The 19,154-nt window shown below is 35.8% G+C and overlaps 1 protein-coding gene across 1 annotated transcript; it reads left to right on the top strand.

Moving 5' to 3' along the window:
• Positions 1-183: 183 nt before the first annotated feature.
• RABEPK (Rab9 effector protein with kelch motifs) lies at positions 184-18,043 on the top strand. Its single transcript, XM_074211582.1, has 8 exons — positions 184-255; positions 870-928; positions 2,714-2,871; positions 4,306-4,458; positions 8,696-8,857; positions 12,329-12,478; positions 14,838-14,987; positions 17,719-18,043. Exons 2-8 carry the CDS (start codon positions 876-878, stop codon positions 18,006-18,008), a joined length of 1,116 nt encoding a protein of 371 aa, XP_074067683.1. The 5' UTR covers positions 184-255; positions 870-875; the 3' UTR covers positions 18,009-18,043.
• The last annotated feature ends 1,111 nt before the right edge of the window (positions 18,044-19,154 follow it).

The following is a 19,154-nucleotide window of genomic DNA, read 5'->3' as shown; positions in this document are numbered from 1 at the left end:
ACTCAGATTTCTAATGCTCTCAGGATGAAGCACACACAAGCTAACGGGATCATTCTGAGGCTCTAGAAATTTGAGTTATTATTGTTAATACAGAACCACCAGGGCAACCGCTTTACCCTCAGCCACAGAGGCCAAACCTCCCCCTTGTCCCCTCCCCTGTCAGTGCTGGCGGAAGGTGGAGCCCCAGGCTCGGAGCGGGGCGGATCCTGTGGCCCCGGGAGAGACTTGAGGCCACTCCTCGCCCGAGTCCTGCAGGTAACTTGGTAACGCCATCATGGGCCCCACACATTTCAGAGGCCCCCCAGATCCCCAGATCTAGTCGATCGCTGGCGAGAGCTCAAGAAATAGGAAGCACTTAGGGGGGTGGGCGGGCAGGGGCGGAGTGGAGCTACGGAATTAGGGGTCGGGGTGGGGGTGGGGCGGCGGGCACTGGAAGGTTTGAAAAGGTGACAAGGCAGGGTGGGCAGCTTGGAACCAGGAGAAGGGTGATTAATACCAGATTGGGGGAACAGGGCGTGTTAAAAGACAGAGGCTCTCTGTCTCTAGGTTAAAGTTTCCGTGGATGCATATTTACTAATCCAGAGCACATGCTCCACCTCCTTCACTCTTTTATTCCCTTAATCCCAAATCCAAAGTGTTTAACTGCCCATTTCCCTGGATTGTGGTTTTGTAGTTCACTGGCAACTACACCTTTGGAGTCCCAGAGTCTGTAAATATCAGGTTTTGGTTTTTTTTTAATGCCACGGTGGACATGGATGGCCACACCAAAGTCCTCATGTCAAATCTTACAGCTTTTCTGAGCCTGACATCACAAAGCTACTGGTAACAATAGTAAATTGCTAAAAAGTTTTTCCATTTCATCTTTCTAGGATACCATGAAGCTACTTCAAGTGTTGGAGCCTGGAGACTGCCCCCAAAAGGCAACATGGTCAGTAATGGGAGATTTGAGTGCATCTTTGTGAATAACTAACTATTACAAATAGAACAAAGTACTTTAGAGAATTTCAGAGTTGAAAGAGAACTTTTTCAAGTTTTCAGATGAGAAAACAAGCAAAATAGCTTGCTTATAGTCATACAGCTAGCTAACTAGTGACAGAGGTAGGAGTCACTAGAAGGGACCTTAGAAATCATTTACAGTAGTCCAACCTAGTCATTTTTTACAAATGAGAAAAACTGAAATATAGCAAGGAAAAAATACTTGTTCAAGATAAGTGGTATCAAACTGAAGCAGGAGGTCAATAAATTTATATAAGGAGCCCTAAAATTTATACATTAATTTTTTTAAAAACACACATTTTAAAATTATCTGTTTTATTGAATTTTTATTTATTTTGTTAAACATTTCCCAATTACATTTTAATCTCATTGGATTTCACTGGGAAATTTTGTGGACCACATGTAACCCATTTGACACTTCTGTCCTAAGTCACACAACTAAGATGGTCAGTGGAACATCAATTTTAATGCAGTTGGTCTATCTGACTCCCTGACCCAGTGTTCTTTCCATCCTAACATTTCCTTCTATAGGTCTGACTGCTCACCTATCACATCAGTGGGTTCTATTACATAACCATTAAGGGCCCTTCCAGTTCCAAAGTGCTATGGTTTGAATGAAATGTTTACAACTTAAAAATTTAGATCGAGATCCTATAGAATCTTTTTTTTCCTAAAAGATTTTATTTTGAGTTTTACAATTTTTCCCCCAATCTTATTTCCCTCCCCTACCCCACCCAGAACACAATTTGCCACTCTATACATTGTTTCCATGGTATACATTGATCTAATTTGAATGTGATGAGAGAGAAATCATATCCTTAAGGAAGAAAAATAAAGTATAAGAGATAGCAAAATTACATACTAAGATAATGGGCTTTTTTTCTAAATTGAAAGTAATAGTCTTTGGTCTTTGTTCAAACTCCACAATTCTTACTCTGAATACAGGTGATATTCTCCATTGCAGATAGCCCAAAACTGGCCTAGAGATCCTATAGAATTTTTTAGGTCTTCCTGCAGTCATAAATTTTGATCGGACATATTATTTCATCAGCCAGGGTTATACAGTTAACAGGGGCCACAGTTCTAGATACCCTAGATAAATGCTCTGACATTTCAGTTACTGAATGTTCCCATCTACTAGGAAAGAAAGCTGGATTGAAAGTCAGGCTTTGAGTTTGAATTCTGACTCTTTCACAAGGTGTGACCTTATGCCATCACTTGACCCTTCTTGACCTCATTTATTCCATCTGTAAAATAAGGGGGATGAGGCAAGAACAGACCTTTAAAAATTCTCTTCCAACTCTAAATTTGTTACCCTGGGATCCTGACTAATTTTAGCTTGCTATTGTAAAGTGAAAAAGAATGAAAGCATTAAAAAAAATACATGGGTACTATGTAGAGAAATGGCATCATAATTATCTCTAATTATTAAAGCCCCATGAAATGAATTATTCCCATTTTACAGAAGAGAAAACTGAGGCACAAAAAAGATCAAATGACATTGCTATGGTCACACAGCTAGTGTAACCCAGCTCCACTGACTCCACTACACCTCCCCAGTGCTTCTATTCATATGGAAAATGCTCCTTTGAATTAGGCAATCATACTATGTATACGAGACTTCTTTTCCCTGGTACATATTTAATGGTAAAGGAAAGCACACACCACTTCATTTATTTATCATCCTGGTGACTAGAACATAAAATCCTGTTGGCAGGTACTCTTTGGCTCCCCCTGGACATGGCCCTTGTGCTCGAGTTGGTCATAACTGTCTCTACCTTCCCCCTGATCAAGATACAGAGCAAGGAAAAGTCTTCATCATTGGGGGAGCCAATCCAGATGGCAGCTTCTCAGATGTGTACAGCATCGATCTGGGTAAGATTAAGAATTGCAGAGCAACTTGATTTCAAACTCCACTGTCCCTTTGGTTGGGATTTCCAAAGAAGGATATCTACAAAATTCTCAGTCATAGATTCTATGTGCCCAGAGGTTTTGTGGATAAGTGGGGGAAATTCTGGAATTGGTTTGAATTTAGTTTGAATTAGTTCAATGTATTTTGAATTGGGTTTATGACTTGAATCTGAACTTTGCCACTTACAGGATGGCCTTGAGCAAATCGTTTAAACTCTCTGAGTCTCATTTTTCTCATTTGTAAGTAAGGAGAGTAGATTCTTAAGATCTAAGGTCTCTTTCAGCTTTATATGGGGTCTTATGATTAGTTCTAATGTTATTTTGAAGTTAAAAGGAGTGAAAAGATTGAAAAAACAAAAATGTCCTTTACAGATATAAGGAAAAAGTCCATAATTTATGTAAGTCTCTTGAAGTCTAGTTTATTGAAGATGAATCCTCATTCTATTATTTAATTATTTTTATGACTTTGGATAAGTCATCTAATTCTCTGAGCTTCAGTGACTTCATGAGGTTTGACAAAATGATCTTTAAGGTTGCTTCAGTTGTACATCTTACAATCATGTAGCTCCCCAAGCCTCAACTTCCTCATCTGTAAAATGGGGATAGTTGCACTGTTAACATCCCAGAAACAATCTGAGAAACTAATTAATAATGCATGTGTGTGTGTGTGTGTGTGTGTGTGTGTATAAGGTAACGTTATTATATTGTTAGAGACCTTCCAGGATTCTTTGCATAAAGAAAACAAAAATTTATTCATTCAAATGAGATAATGGTTGTAAAACTCTTAATAAGTTAACTTTAAATAAATCTCACCAATGTGTGTACAGACAAGCTTTACTGAGGAGGATCAAACTCTTTACCTTGTGTCCATGTTTTTCCCTAAAATCTCCAAAGAGAATACATCCAAAGGTGAGGTCTAAAGGAGGTTTAGATATCTCCCTCTAGTCTTTCTCATATTTGAGAACTATAGAACTAAACATTAATATAAATTATCATTGAAAATTCATTTTCCTTATCTTGCTTTAGGGAGTTTAGACCGGAGCAGTTCTGGAATCAGTCACTCACCTATTAATCTTTTATATTTAATACTCTGTGGATGACCATGCAGGTGAATAGACTAGTTTTTTTTGTAGTTGAGTAAAAAAAGTGTTGGACTCTTGAATTTGTCTTCTGTAAATTCATGGGAAGTATTCTCAGTAAAGTATAGTTTCATTATTAACATACACTTAGTGGATGCCTCCTTGTCTTGTGAACTATTCACTTCAATTTAATGAATAAGTACTAATTGTCTGCTATATGTAAAGTCAGAAGATTACTTCTCTGCCACAAACTCAAGCCAGTGTATCCAGGAGAGGAGATTTACCAACCAACTCAGTAATTGTTGGAAATGTTTTACAGCTACTCATCAATGGAATGAAATAGACTGTGAGGGTCTATTGGCCCGCTATGAGCATGCCAGTTTCCTTCCTTTCAGCAACCCTGGCAGAATCTGGGTTTTTGGAGGAGCAGATCAATCAGGAAACCGAAATTGCTTACAAGCATTGGATCTTGGTAAGTTCCTCAGGGCCACCTTCGTTTCCTGATGGGGAAATCATCTCATTTCCTATGGAGGGAGTTATTTGGATTGTATTATAACTACAACAGAACTGATGTTACAGAAAATAAGAATTGTATTTCCTAGAAAAATCTGAAATTAGGTGATTTGATATTATAAAAATCTCAAAATGAGATTAAATTTTCTTGATTTATCTTTGAGAAAATGTGCAGTCTTTCACATGTTGCCTTCTTTTTTTTGTCTTCACATTTTGGAGGGACATTGAAAAACCAGAGTATATACAGAGGAAAGAGACAGTAGATGATGCTGTGAATTTAGAGAAAAATAGAGATTTGAATTCTTCCTCTCACCTCAGGCAAGTTACTTAACCTACTTAGGCCTTAGTATTTTCATCTACAAGATAAAGGGGTTAGAGTGAAGTGTTTGTAGATTTAAATCCTATGATTTACGAGATAATGTTATGGAAGGAATTCTTACTCTGAGCAAGGGTTGGACTAAATGATCCCAGAGTTCCTTTCCAAATCAGGATTTTTTGACTCTCAGTTGATCAGCTTTCAGAATAATTGAATCTGAATTGGTTTTCCAGGAGAGGGTATGGGATGTACTGAATTATGCAAATAATTTTCCCTAGTCTCTCTTATGAGCAATATATTTTTCAAAATCTCAGAGCCAGAAAGAATCATAAGTAGTTATCTAGCTTCTGTTAAAAAAAAAATTGTCCAAGGACTCTCTAGTCAACTCATCCTACTCCTGGAGAGCTCTGATTTCTAGGAAGTTTTTAATTCATATGAAGTAGAAATCTACCCATTATTCTTAGCAGAATAAGTCTAATTCCCCTTCCTCAGTGGATAAAGAACCAGCCTGGGAGTCAGGAGGACCTAATTCTAAATCTGACCTCAAAAAAATAATTGCCTAGCTGTGTGACTTTGGTCAAGTCCCTCTTAACCCCATTGCCTTAAATAAAATAAAGTTATATTTTAAAAAAGAAAAGAAATCCTTCACAGAATTCCAGGTTTGTAAGAGATTTCAAAAGGCTAACTCAACCTTGAACAAGAACCCACAATCACCGAGCAAGTGATCCTCCTTTAAAATAACTATGCTATTTCTCCCCATGCTTCACAAGTCTCAAATCTTAGCCCCATGCATTCAGCCATTTCCTTCAACCCTTCCAATCATTTTCAATGAGAAATTCATTTTTAAGAAGAAAGGGATGGGACGGCTAGGTGGTGCAGTGGATAAAGCACTAGCTAGCCCTGGAGTCAAGAGGACCTGAGTTGAAATCAAGCCTCAGACACTTAATTACCTAGCTGTGTGACCTTGGGCAAGTCATTTAACCCAATTGCCTTGCAAAAACCTAAAAAAAAAAAGAAGAAAGGGAAAGAATATTTCAGTTATGCCAATCTAACTGGTCATGATGGAGAAAAGAACTTGAGCCTTGACTTTATTAAGTTAAGTTTGGTAATGTAGGGGGCAGCTAGGTGGCTCAGTGGTTGGAGCACCAGCCCTGGAGTCAGAACCTGAGTTCAAATCAAACCTCAGACACTTAATTACCTAGCTCTGTGACCTTGGACAAGTCACTTAACCCTATTGCCTTATAAAAACAAAAAAAAAATGTTTGGTAAGAGTTGTAGGAGAGAGACTATAGATGTTGACAGCCTTGAAATTTACTTTTATAGGAACTGATCCCACATCAGCAACTTTCCTTTCCCTAGAAATTATAAGTTTAACACTAGACCAAAAAATATCAAAGATGAAAAACATTGTTGATGGCTTTTATAATTAAAAAAGTTGAAGAGATGGCACCATATTTGGAGATCCAGTGTAGGAGAGAGGAAAGATCATAAGAGTTGTATTCAAAGGCAGATAAGTGGCATATTTTACATATTAGGAAACTGAGGCCCAATGAAGACAAGAGGTTTGTACACAGTCACAAAGCTGGTAAGTAGGAGAGCCAAGAACAGATTTCTCAATGATAACTCACATTTCTCAGCACTTTACAGAACATTTTTCTATAAGACATTCTTGTAAAGGAGAACTTGCAAATGGGATTATCTCCAGTTTATAAATGAGAAAAGTGAGGCTGAGGATGCCATGCGTCAGAGTCAATATTCAAGCTCCAGATCCAGTGCTTCTTTCACAATATTGTGCTGCATCTCCATAACAATGGGCTTTAGGTTAGAACCCTTATGTTCACGCACCAGCTCTGACACTTGGCAGCCTCATGACAAACCATTTTAAGTTTCTGAACTATGTTATTTCACACTTTCTTTCAGAGGCTGCTTGAGGATTAAATAAAGTAGTTTATGCTGAAGGTACTTGGTTTGTCCTCATAAATCATTACATACATGCATATATAGCATTATACTCATACATGTATGTAATATGTTTTTATGCATATGTGCATTTACATTTTTAGATCACAGCTACCAGTATTTTGATTGGGAAGATCTGAGTTCAAGTCTTGCCTCTAATATTTGATAGTCATGTACCTGGGGCAAGTTATTTTGTTTACTTCACTTTCCTCAATAATAAAATGGGAGGGGTGGCGTAGTGGCGTAGTGGATAAAACACCCCTTGGAGTCAGGAGTACCTGGGTTCAAATCTGGTCTCAGACACTTAATAATTACCTAGCTGTGTGGCCTTGGGCAAGCCACTTAACTCCATTTGCCTTGCAAAAACCTAAAAATAAAAAATAAAAAAAAATAATAAAATGGGAACTCAGTACACTGCCAACCTCCTAAGGATGTTAGGAGGAAAGTATTTTATTAACCATTAAACACAACAGAAGTGTGAGTTGTTATTAAAATATCACCACCATAACTCTTAGACTCCTACTTCCCATTGCCTAGAATTCCACCTTAAAGGTAATTACCTCCCTTGACCCCATTCTGAGCAGTCTTTGAGGCACTCATGTCTCCCCCTATTGCCAGGCACAATGTCTATAAACTGTAAAGGCATAATAATGGCTCATTCATTGAATTCAGTAATAATTTTATTATTATTTATATAATAAGAACCATGAGTTCTCAAAGACATTACCAGCAAAATTCTAACAAAGTTGGAAAAGCTACAAGTTTAGAACTAACAATGGACTGCATCACTGCTAGAGGACCAGCCCAGCTGAGTGCAGAAAGATTTATCATCATTCATTGCAGTCATTCACTTTGTTATGATTATCTACTAACATACAGAGGGATGTTGTAATACATCAGTAGAAGATGCACAGATCCCTGAATCATTGTAATATTATTGGTGGCATTTAGGTGTACAGTGAATAAGAGTGCTGCACTTGGAGTCAGGAAGATGAGTTCAAATCCTCCTTCAAATATTTAATTGCTATTTAATCATTTAATCTCTCAGCCTCAATTTCCTCATCAATAAAATGGGGATAATTAATTTTATTTTTATTACCAATTTCAAATTTCTTCTTCCATTCAAAGAGAAGACAAGAATTACAATATCCATTATAAATAGGAAATCATGCAAAATATATTAATTATATTCCCTCCAAAATAAAGAATAAATTAAGAAAAGAAAAAGGAAGAAAAAGAAAAAATATTATTCAGTCTTCACTCTATGCCCATCAGTTCTTTATCTGGAGATAACATTTATCTGAATGGCATTTTTCATCATAAATCTTGGAATTGTAGTAGATCATTATATTGATCAGATTCACTAAACTGAGATTATTATCTTTATAATATTGCTTAACTCATTCTGCATGATTTCAGGTCCTCCTAGGCTTTCCTGAAACCATCCCCTTCATAATTAATTATAGCACAATAGTATTTCGTCGATTCATATTCCATAACTTGTTCAGCCATTCCCCAATTGATGAACAAAATGGGAAAAATTTTAAATGCCTACTTTGTAAGTTTGTTGTGAGGTTCAAAAAACATAATATAGGGGTGGCTAGGTAGCACAGTGGATAAAGCACCGGCCCTGGAGTCAGGAGTACCTGGGTTCAAATCCGGTCTCAGACATTTAATAATTACCTAGCTGTGTGGCCTTGGGCAAGCCACTTAACCCCATTTGCCTTGCAAAAACCTAAAAAAAACAGTGGCAACAAAAAACATAATATATGTGAGGATCTTTGCAAACTTTAAATTGTTATATTGACATATTAAATATAGAGTTATAGCTCATGGGCCTTACTGTATGATGATAATGATAATGATAATATAGCAATCCTGCTAACCCAAAATTGTCTTACAAAAATTACATGTGGATCAGAAACCAGGATATGGAGCACTCCTAATGTGACTGGCACACCTCCATCTCCAAGAACATTTCATACAGCATCTGCGGTCATCGGAGACCAGCTTTATGTCTTTGGTGGTGGGGAGAAAGGTGCCAAGCCTGTGCAGGACACACAACTCCACATATTTGACGCAAGTATGACTAACAAATGATTCATTTATTCAGTTATCCAACTTCAAGTCCTCATCACCTTTCTTGTACTATTTTTTAATAGTTTCTTTGCTAGAACTTTTTCCTCTTGAATCTTTTCTTTATGCCAAATATCTTTTCATCTGTCAAAATAATCTTTCTAATGTACAAGCCTGATCCTGGCCCTTCCTGACCAAAATCCTTCAATGATTCCCTATTTTTCATAAGAATATAAATTTCATATCCTAGCATTCATGACCTTCTACAACATGGCTCCAAATGAATAATTTAAATATTACCTCCCCATAATACATTCTAATTCATTACTCAGTTGTTTCTTGGTCTTATGCAGTTGTTTCCTTTTACTTTGCAACCATGAAGGTCATCCCCAGTGACTGAAGAACCCTTCTTCATCTCCAACATTTGAAAACTTTTTCTTTATTCAAGGCCCAGCTGGTTCCTCAGTGAAGTCTTTTCTGATTTCCCCTCCTGAAAGTATTTTTCTAGAGCATTTTGTACTTTCTTTTCTCCCATCATATTCTGCTTTGTTTCACTTTTATTTACATCATTATTATATGCTCACCCAAACCCCTAGCAGATTGAAAATTTCTTGAGGTTAGGAGCTAATTCTTTTATATTTTATATTCATATGATAACCACAGGACTTAGAACATAATAGATATTTAAATATTTGTTGCATTGAATTGAAATTGGGTACTTCCTTTGCAAAACTTGTTATGAGTTAGCCAGGTATAAAGTACCTGGTCCCTGATCAAAGAAGCTTACAGTTGTCAGGGAAACAGAATACAAATATCAGACAGTATGGTAACATAGAAAGACCCCTGTTTGGCATGTCAGAAAGTCTGAGTTCTAATCTTTAATACTGATTACTGGGTAAATCATTTGCCATCTCTGGATTTCAGTCTTTTGGACATAAAGTTCAAATCTCAAAAATGAACTTTGTCTTTTGCTTACACAAAAGCTTATGAACTTCAGTCATAAAATTAAAGGTGGGTGGGTCTTGATTTTCTTCTATCTGTATCTTGGATTTCTCATCTATAAAAAGAGAAGGCTGTATTAGATAATTTCTAAGGTTTCTTCTAGTTCTGACTATTCTCTTTTCTATATTTTAAAATTCCATATTCCAGCTCAGATAGTCTATGATCTATACCCACATTCTGTGTTCAGAGATCCATTCCAGTTCTGATAGTCTATTATCTGTGATTTAGACCTGCTTTCAAGTTCTCATTGGAAACTCCTAATAGTGGTTTCATTTGCATTTCTTTCTATTGGCAGTGGAAAGTTTTTAATGAGATTTAAAAAGAGAGATGACATGTGTGAAATATAATTTTTATTTGCATATTCCATTTCAAATGGGGCTAGCTTTGAGAAAACCTAGTAGACAAAAATTTGAGCTATGGAATAGATAAAATTTGGTTCAGGGAAATAGAGGGGTATTTTTTTTTCACATTACCAACAGATAGTCTCACTTTCAAAAAATACTCCACCATGGGAATCCTTTATATAATAACAATAGCAATCTACTTTTTAGAACAAACCCATTCCATTTTGGACAACCTTCCAGCATATGAGCCTCTCTGCTCTTAGCTAATTTGGTCCTTGAGCTTTGGACATGGATTCCTTCTTTGAGCCAGTAATCAGCTGCATAGCACCTAACTGAACTTGTACACCATTGAGAGAACCTCCAACAGGCTAAGATCACTTTATTTTATTTTATTTTAAATTTATGGAATAAAATAAGCATTTCCATAACATTGTACAATAAAAATGATGATTGTACATAAAACTTCAGATCTGCTTTGTACAACTTGCTATTACTTTCAAATGTACAACAGAATTATCATGAAAATTTTTTCTTTCTTTTTTTCTTCATTTTCTCCTTACCTTCTGAATCCAGAGAAATAATTGATTAATGGAGGTTTGTATAGAATAATTTTAAATAATAATCCAACAAACATTTATCAAGGCCCTGTAGTTGGTACTAGAATTCAGAGATGAAAAGGGGCACAGTTCTTGCCTTCAAAGACCTATAAGCCTAAAAAAGAGGGATATGGCTCACATTGAGCTAGAGTACATGGAACTAGAGTGCATAGAACTGAGTACAAATACTACCTCATACACTTGTCATCATTTAACCTCTAAGCCTCCAGGCAATTCCCTAGACTATAAGTTACAGACCATTTGGAAATCTTTATCAGTGGAAAGAATTTCCACATCTGTCATGATCTATGTTGATAATTTATATTGATTTATGTATACTTTAAGGTTTGTAAAACCCATTTATATTTGTGTATATATATATATATATGTAATCTCATGTGATCTTCACAACTCTGAGAGGTAGATACTATTATTATTCCCATTTTACAGATGAGAAAACAGAGATGATAAATGACTTGCCTCGTCACACGGTTTAATATGTGTCTCAGTAGAATTTGCTATGCAAATTTTCCTGATCTCAAAGCTAGGACTCTGACATCTGACATCTGCCTTTCAAAAAAAATAATAAATTTACATGCACATAAATATAATCTACAACTTGGTAAGTTTCCCCCATTTTACAGATGAAGAAACTGAGACTCAGAGAAGTTAAGCAACTTGCCCATAGTTTTGCTACTAATAAATTGATGGATGGGATTAGTTCTTTCTTGACTCCAAGGCCAGTGTCCCCTGTACTATATCATGCTGCTTCTTCTCATGGTGTTTTGAAGCTTATAAGGGAGTTATCTTCCAGTTAGTCCTGCAAAATGTATAGATTGTATTATTGTGCCCATTTACAGATATATATTTTACATATTTTAGCCTAGTTTTCCAGACTCCTAGGTTCCAGCATTCTTTACACTACTGTTCATTGTAGCTGAGAGAGGGCTATCTATTAAGAAGCTAGGATACAGAGAAGAATGTTTAGGGGGATATGAAAACCAGACAAAGTGCTATAATGACACAATCTTTTCTATCATTTCTTCTACTTCCTCTAATTTGTGACTATCAATGGTCTCTAGAAGCTGAGTTCTCTCATAGCTCTGAATCTGTGAGGATTGTAATAGTCCCCATTCCCAGAACATTTTAATGATTATAAAATACTTTGTTCACAGTAGCTTGTAAGGTACATGTTGCACATTTTATTATATCCATTTTATAAAAGAAGCTGGGCCTCTAAAGGGTTGAGATAAGCTAGTCACAGTAATATAACTAAAAAATGGTAAGAGTTATTTCTGGGTCATTTGAGTCTATGTCCTGTCCTCTTTCCACTATGACACTTTATTCACCAAGGTCCTCTTTAAAAACGACTTTCCAGGAATGACCTTTATGATGAAATGAGGTCCATCTATTCTCAGAGGATGTCTATAAATTCTAAAAGTTTGCTATTTCAAATGATGCTAATACACATGCAGTTGAGGGTTTCCTGTGTGTTTCCAAAGTGTTGCTGCTTAATATTATGTTTTATATTTTCAGCAACATTGACCTGGTCACAACCAGAAACCTATGGGGAACCGCCCCAACCCCGTCATGGTCACGTGATGGTGGCCCTGGGATCGAAGCTCTTTGTTCATGGTGGTTTAGCAGAGGATGAATTCTATGATGATCTGTACTGTATAGACACAAGTAAGTGGAGTAGAAATAGGGATGAGAATGGGCGCAATGTCTTTCTAAAAGTTTGTGGTGTATCAAATAAATAAATTTGCAATCAGGCAATCATACTGAACAATCTTTTTTTCAAAATTTTCACTTGCCCTTGCAAAAAAAAACCTAAAAAAAATTTTTCACTTGCTAACAACAATTGATTATATTATTATAAGGTTTTAAGGTTTACAAAAATGTTAATTTACATTCTTACTTAAGCATCACAATCACTTCCATGAGATAAGGCAACTGAGGCTCAGAGAAGTCAATCAATTTACTCATAGTTATGCTACAAATAAATTCATGGATAAGATTAGTTTTTTCTTGATTCCAAGGCCAATATCATCTATAATACCCCATGCTACTGCTTTAAAGTTTCACGTCAACTCTGCAAAATCATTTTGCCTAATTTACAGATGTATCAGCACTTATTTTAGCCCAAGTTTCCAGACTCCTGGGTTCTAGCATTCTTTACACTACTGTTCATTGTAGCTGAGGAAGCTCTACCCATGATGAAGCTTGGTTTATTAGCTTGAAGGTCACACTGTTCTTCTCTGAGAAGGCAGAAGAAGCTCAAATGTTATATAAGGACAATCTGCAATAACCACCCTTAACCATTTCCTCATGATTCTGGCTACTGATAAGCTTCAGTTTGTCAGTGTCCCTTCACTGTGTCATGTCTGTTTCCTTGAACAAATAAAAGGCAAAATAGAAGTGGTGGCTTTTAGAACAATTATTTAAATAAATGAAGGCCTCCCAAAAGTCCCTTTTAGTTCTAAATCCTATGTTCAGATTCACCTGCTACTTTGAGACTTTTAGTGTCTGAGAGTTCATTACATCCTAAAGTAGTTCATTCAACTCTGGGGTTAAAATAATTGTTAGGGGGCAGCTAGGTAGTGCAATGGATAGAGCTCTAGCCCTGGAATCAGAAGAACCTGAGTTCAAATCTAGCCTCAAACACCTAATAATTACTTAACTGTGTGACCTTGGGCAAATTACTTAACCCCATTGACTTGCTAAAATTAAATAACTAATTAAATAAAATAAAACAATTGTTAGGAAGTTATTTCATATTTGGAGCCCAAATCTGCTTCCTTATAACTTTTGCAGCCATTTGTCCTAGTTTTGCCATCTGGGGTCAAGCAGAATGAATCTATTGGTTCTTTCTCAGAACAATAAGTATTTAAAATGAGTGTGCTAGTTTTTTAAGCCAGTCATCTTGTCTTTCTAAAGTAGAAAAGACTAAATCTTAGACTAATATTCACTTAAATAAAATTTTCTGGCAGACGAGCCTGAATTGCAAAACACAGAAGTAGCATTACTAGTTTTTCTTTGACACCATGAAGGGTCACAGGCAAACTAAAGTTTATCTAGTAGCCAGAATCATGAAGAAATCATGTCCTCAAAATCATTTGAAAGAACTGGGATATTTATCCTGGTCGAGGAGAAAAAAACAATTATAGGGAAGATGGGACATAATGACTGGTTTAAAATATTTGCACACTTATTTTTAAATACTGCTTCCTGAGCAAGCATCACATCTACACTATTCTCAGGTCAGCTGACCTGACTCTGACTCCAATATATATTTTTTTAGTTTTTGCAAGGCAACATGGTTAAGTGACTTGCCCAAGGTCACACAGTTAGGTAATTATGTCTGTGACCAAATTTGAACTCAGGTCCTCCTGACTCCAGGACTGGTGCTATATCCACTATGCACCTAGCTTCCCCCTCCAATACTCTTTAATCATCCATGTTTTGAGAACTAAATTGTCAAAAGGCAAATCTCAAAATAATGTGCTTTACTATGAAAACTGTTGGTCTGATCTTTCTTGAATGAATAACCTTTTGCCGAAAATTGTAAATAGTTTAATATCCATGTTCAAACTGAAACGAATGTGTTTGCTGAAGAACTGTAGGCAGGATTTAAACCTAATTTTTTCTACTCTATCCACTTGGAAAATCACGAGTAAGTTTACACATTTATAAACTATAGGCAGGGCAATAATATGTCTCAGACCAAATTCTAGTTGTATATAATAAGCAATTTTAAATTAGTCAATTCAATTATGAAAACATTTATGAAAAATCTAATGGGCAAGGCATCATCCTGGGTGTTAAGTGATATAGTCCCTGTTCTTAAGAAGCTTACACTGTGCACAGAACAGGTTAAGCATAATACTAAGTGAGGAGTGATGGTAATGAAGGAGACATAAAGTGTCCTGGGAAGACTTGAAGAATGAGTTAATATTTTCAGCTGGGTGGAGAATTAGAGAAATCTATCTAAATTAGAACCCTTGTTTCTCATTTGCTTTGGAAATAATGTCCCATTTCTTGGTAGATGACATGACATGGGAGAAGTTAGAGACCACAGGAGATGTTCCAACAGGTTGTGCCGCCCATTCTGCTGTGGCCATGGAGAAGCATATATATATCTTTGGAGGAATGGCTCCCACAGGGGCATTGGCTACAATGTACCAATATCACATAGGTAGGAAATTCAATTTTACCTCTTTAAACCAATGTTTCAACTGTTACTCTGGAAAATGCTACATTATTTCGATTTTTTAATGGGGCTCCATGAGTAGTAATGAGCCTGAGGGATTAGAAGGTATATTTATGGGGAAATTTTTTTGGTGATATATTTTTATTTATTTCATTAAATATTTCCCAATTATATATAAAAATGTTAATATTAATTTTTAAAATTGAGTTCTAAATTCTCTCCCTGCCCTCTGTCTCTCATCCCTTGAGAAGACGAGCAATATACTACAAAGTCATTATCAAAAATATTTCTGTATTTTATTGCTGTTCAGTCATTTCAATCATGTCCAACTCTTCATGACCCTATGTGGAACTTTCCTAGCAAAGTTATTGGGGGTTGTTTGACATTTCTTTTTATTGTTTATTTTATAAATTAGGAAACTGAGGCAAGCCAGGGATAAATGACTTGCCCAGGGTTACACAGGTTGGAAGTGTCTGAGGCCAGATTTGAATTCAGGTAGATGAAACATCCTAATCCTCTATTTACTGTGCCACCTAGCTGTCCCATTTCGAGATTAGCCATGTTGCAAAAGAAAAGAAAAACCAAAAAACCCAAGAGATATAAAGAAAATGAAAGAACTATGCCTCAATCTTTACTCAGAGTTAATCAAATCTTTTTGAAATTGTGGATATCATCTTTCATCATAGAGCCTTTGGAATTGTCTTGATCCCAATAGCTAAATCTTTTGCAGATGATCATCCTTATAATATTAGGTTACTCTGTGCTGTGTTCTTGTTCTGTTCTTCTAAGTCTTCTATGGAGAAATTTTGACATAAAAATTAACTATAGGCCTTTTTTATTATTTGTTGTACAGATCTTAGAGGCCTGGTTTTTGCAGTGAGTCCTAGAATACAGGCAAGGAAGGGGGTGGGTTTCATACTGTGTAGACTTGTGGTTTATAACCTTTTTTGTGTGTTCTGGATCCATTAGACAGTCTAGTGTAGCCTTTGGATCCCTCCTTAGAATAATATTTTTAAGTGCATAAAATGAAATTCATAGAATTACAAAGGAAATCAGTTGTATTAAAATACCATTATTAAAATTTTTTTTTAACAATTCATAGACCACAGGTTAAGAACCCTTGCTACAAATACTGGTTTCTTTGACTTTCTCCCTTTCTCTCTTTATTTCTCTTCTTTGTTCTTCATTTTAAAATAATTTATTGAACTTAATTTCCAACAACAGAAACACCAAATAAAATTCATAGCTATTTATTCCTAAAATATTTGCTACATATAACACATCCATTTTAAATATTTGTCGAACTTGTGATTTTATTAGTGCTGAGACCTTTAAAGAAATTCTCTCTACCAATGCAAATGGTATTTTATATGTTAGCAAGTTGTCTGGACCATTGAGAGGTTGTGATCTATCCATTTTCACACAGTCAGTAGGTGTCAAAGGTAGAGCTTGACTGTACCTAGTCCTGACTCTGAAGCGGGCTGCCTTTCTTTCTACACTACCTATCTCTCATGTCTATAAGGGCTCAGTTACTCTATATTCTTTTGTTTGTCCATTAATCTCTGTATTTGTTTATATATTTTTAAAAATCTGATTTCAATCAAGAAAATTTCTGTTTTGATTCTACTTTCCCTACCAAAAAGGAAAGGAATATAAAGGCAGCTGAAAAGACATATTCCTCTCCTTTTCTTTTTGGATGTGATCTATGAGTTCACTGAGTAGAGTTCCCAGCATGGAAACTCTCCATTATTGTAGCTATGTGACTCATCCATAATTTGTAGTCTTAAGTTTGGGCCACTGAAAGGTTAAGTAGATTTATTGTCCTTGATACTTAGCTAGTAAGTGTAGGGAAAGGACTTACATCTACTTAAATTTAATTCAACTAAATTCTAACTAGCCCTCTATTCACTCTGCCAGGCTCTTTTTGTATTCTTTATGTGTCATTTCAATGGCATTATAGTATTATTTTTATATTTTATAGTTTATTCAATAGCTGATTCATCAATTTGGGAGGATTTAGTTTTTTTTTCTAGTTTTATACATGGATGCATGACTATAGAGACAACTAGATGGGGCAATAGATGAGTGCCAGGCCTGGAGTCAAGAAGACTTATTTTATTGAGTTAAAATCTGACCTCCCTAGCTGTATGACCCTGGATAAGTCACTTGATGCTGTTTGTCTCAGTTTCCTTATCCGTAAGTGAGTTGGAGAGGGAAATGACAAATCACTCTAGCATCTTTGCCAAGAAAACCCCAAATGGGGGGGTAGGGGGAAGGAAGTAAGATTAGGGGAATAATTGTAAAACTCAAAAAATAAAATCTTTAATGGAAAAAAAGAAAATCCCAAAATGGATCACAAAGACTTAAATATGACTAAAATGACTGAACAACAAAACAAAGTCACCCAGAAAAAAAAAGAAAACCCCAAATAGGGTCCGGAAGAATCCAACATAACTGTAAACAACTGAACACCACAACATGAACATAATGTCTTTCTTTATGATACTACTTGGCTTTATTCTCAATAATGGAAGTATTAGAACAACAGATAAAATTTTGTAGTTTGTATTTTTCCAGAATGTCCTCTGAAAAGATTATAACAGTTTTCAAATCTAACAATACTGTATGAGTATATCTGAGTTTTTAATTGTTTATTCAATTTTAATTTGTGTTTGTTTTCATTTTTGTTTTTTGTTTGTTTGATTGATTTAAACAGAAAGACGACATTGGAGCCTGCTTAAGTTTGATACATATTCACCCCTTGGACGACTGGATCATTCAATGTGCATCATTCCTTGGCATGTAGCTTCTACCTCTGAAGAAGAACATACAAATTTAGGCAATGTTAATAACAATGTAGAGAAAGAAGGCTTAGCTGATGAAATTGTAAAAGAAGTTGATGACTTAAATAAGAAAGAGACAGACACATTCTTGTGCTTAGTGTTTGGTGGGATGAATACTGAAGGGGAAATCTACAATGACTGTGTTGTAACTCTAATTGATTAATAAAACTCATATATTTTCTAATACCTTTCAACTTTTCTATTTTAAGCTAGGAGGTTCAGTGGATAGAGCACTGACCCTGGAGTCAGGAGCATCTGAGTTCAAATCCAACCTCAGACACTTAATAATTGCCAAGCTGTGTAGCCTTGGGCAAGTTACTTAACCCTATTGCCTTAAATACATACAATTTTAAAATATTTATAAAAAAAGAAATTAAAAGTGAGCAACTGTTAGGGGTAGATATATCTGTAACATTAATTTTTCTTGCTAGAGGCTTGTTCAAGTGTTTTGTACTGTATGATGTTTCCCTATTGGTGTAGTGAGATTGATCAGATGAAGAAATTATCTATAGAAGTGAAAAACTATAAGAATCATAGAATGCTGGTGATGGAAGGGGACTTTGGTCTACAGTTCTTAAACTTTTTGTGAGTGTGATGGATGCTTTAAACAAACAAGTTTACAAACCCCTTGTTAAGGACCTCTGCCTTAGAATATGGAATATTAGAACATGAAACACAAAGTATTGGAATTCCAAATATACTTAGGGATCACCTAGTCCAACTCTCTTATTTTACTTATGACTTTTTATTATTAGAACTAGAATTTTGATCATTTCCTGACTTCCAGACCAATACTTTCCCCCCTCTACCATATTTTCTCCCTATGATCATGAAAACATGAAAATCTTATCTTAAACAAGCAGTGGGATCAAGATACTTGCAGGAACTGCTTGTCAACCCATGTGCCTATGTTTCACAAAAGGCAATATAATCAGGTGATTTTTATTAAACTGTTTCTGCAGCAAATATTCATTGCAACTGGAACTGAAAAGAGATCTTAAACTACTTAGTTTTCAGTTAAAGGTCAAACTACTTAGTTTTCAGCTAAAGGTCATTCATTCAAGGAAGGGGATTGAACATTTATTAACTTTATTGAGTTTTGTAGGGCAGGACTTGACCCATTGCTCATGGGAAGATGTCTCTTTACAAAGTAATGATTTCTTCCCTGATTACTGTCTCTCTTCCCTCCCTACCCCCTTTTGGTGACAAATTTTTGAAATTTTGGTAAAGCTAACTTGTCTCTTGGTGGTCTAAATCATCATTACAGTGATTTTTATAATCTTTCAACAGTATGGCTAAGCTAAACTTG

The sequence above is a fragment of the Macrotis lagotis genome, chromosome 1 (genome assembly GCF_037893015.1).
Source record: "Macrotis lagotis isolate mMagLag1 chromosome 1, bilby.v1.9.chrom.fasta, whole genome shotgun sequence".
Classification (NCBI taxonomy): domain Eukaryota; kingdom Metazoa; phylum Chordata; class Mammalia; order Peramelemorphia; family Peramelidae; genus Macrotis; species Macrotis lagotis.
Note: the sequence above shows the minus strand (reverse complement) of the source record. Positions and strands in the feature narration are given on the sequence as shown.

Excerpts from the sequence above, each read along its gene's own strand:
- RABEPK (XM_074211582.1), top strand. The coding sequence starts at position 876 with ATGAAGCTACTTCAAGTGTTGGAGCCTGGAGACTGCCCCCAAAAGGCA. Across the intron at positions 8,858-12,328 it reads ACTCCACATATTTGACGCAA|CAACATTGACCTGGTCACAA; the intron begins GTATGACTAACA and ends TTATATTTTCAG. Across the intron at positions 12,479-14,837 it reads TCTGTACTGTATAGACACAA|ATGACATGACATGGGAGAAG; the intron begins GTAAGTGGAGTA and ends ATTTCTTGGTAG.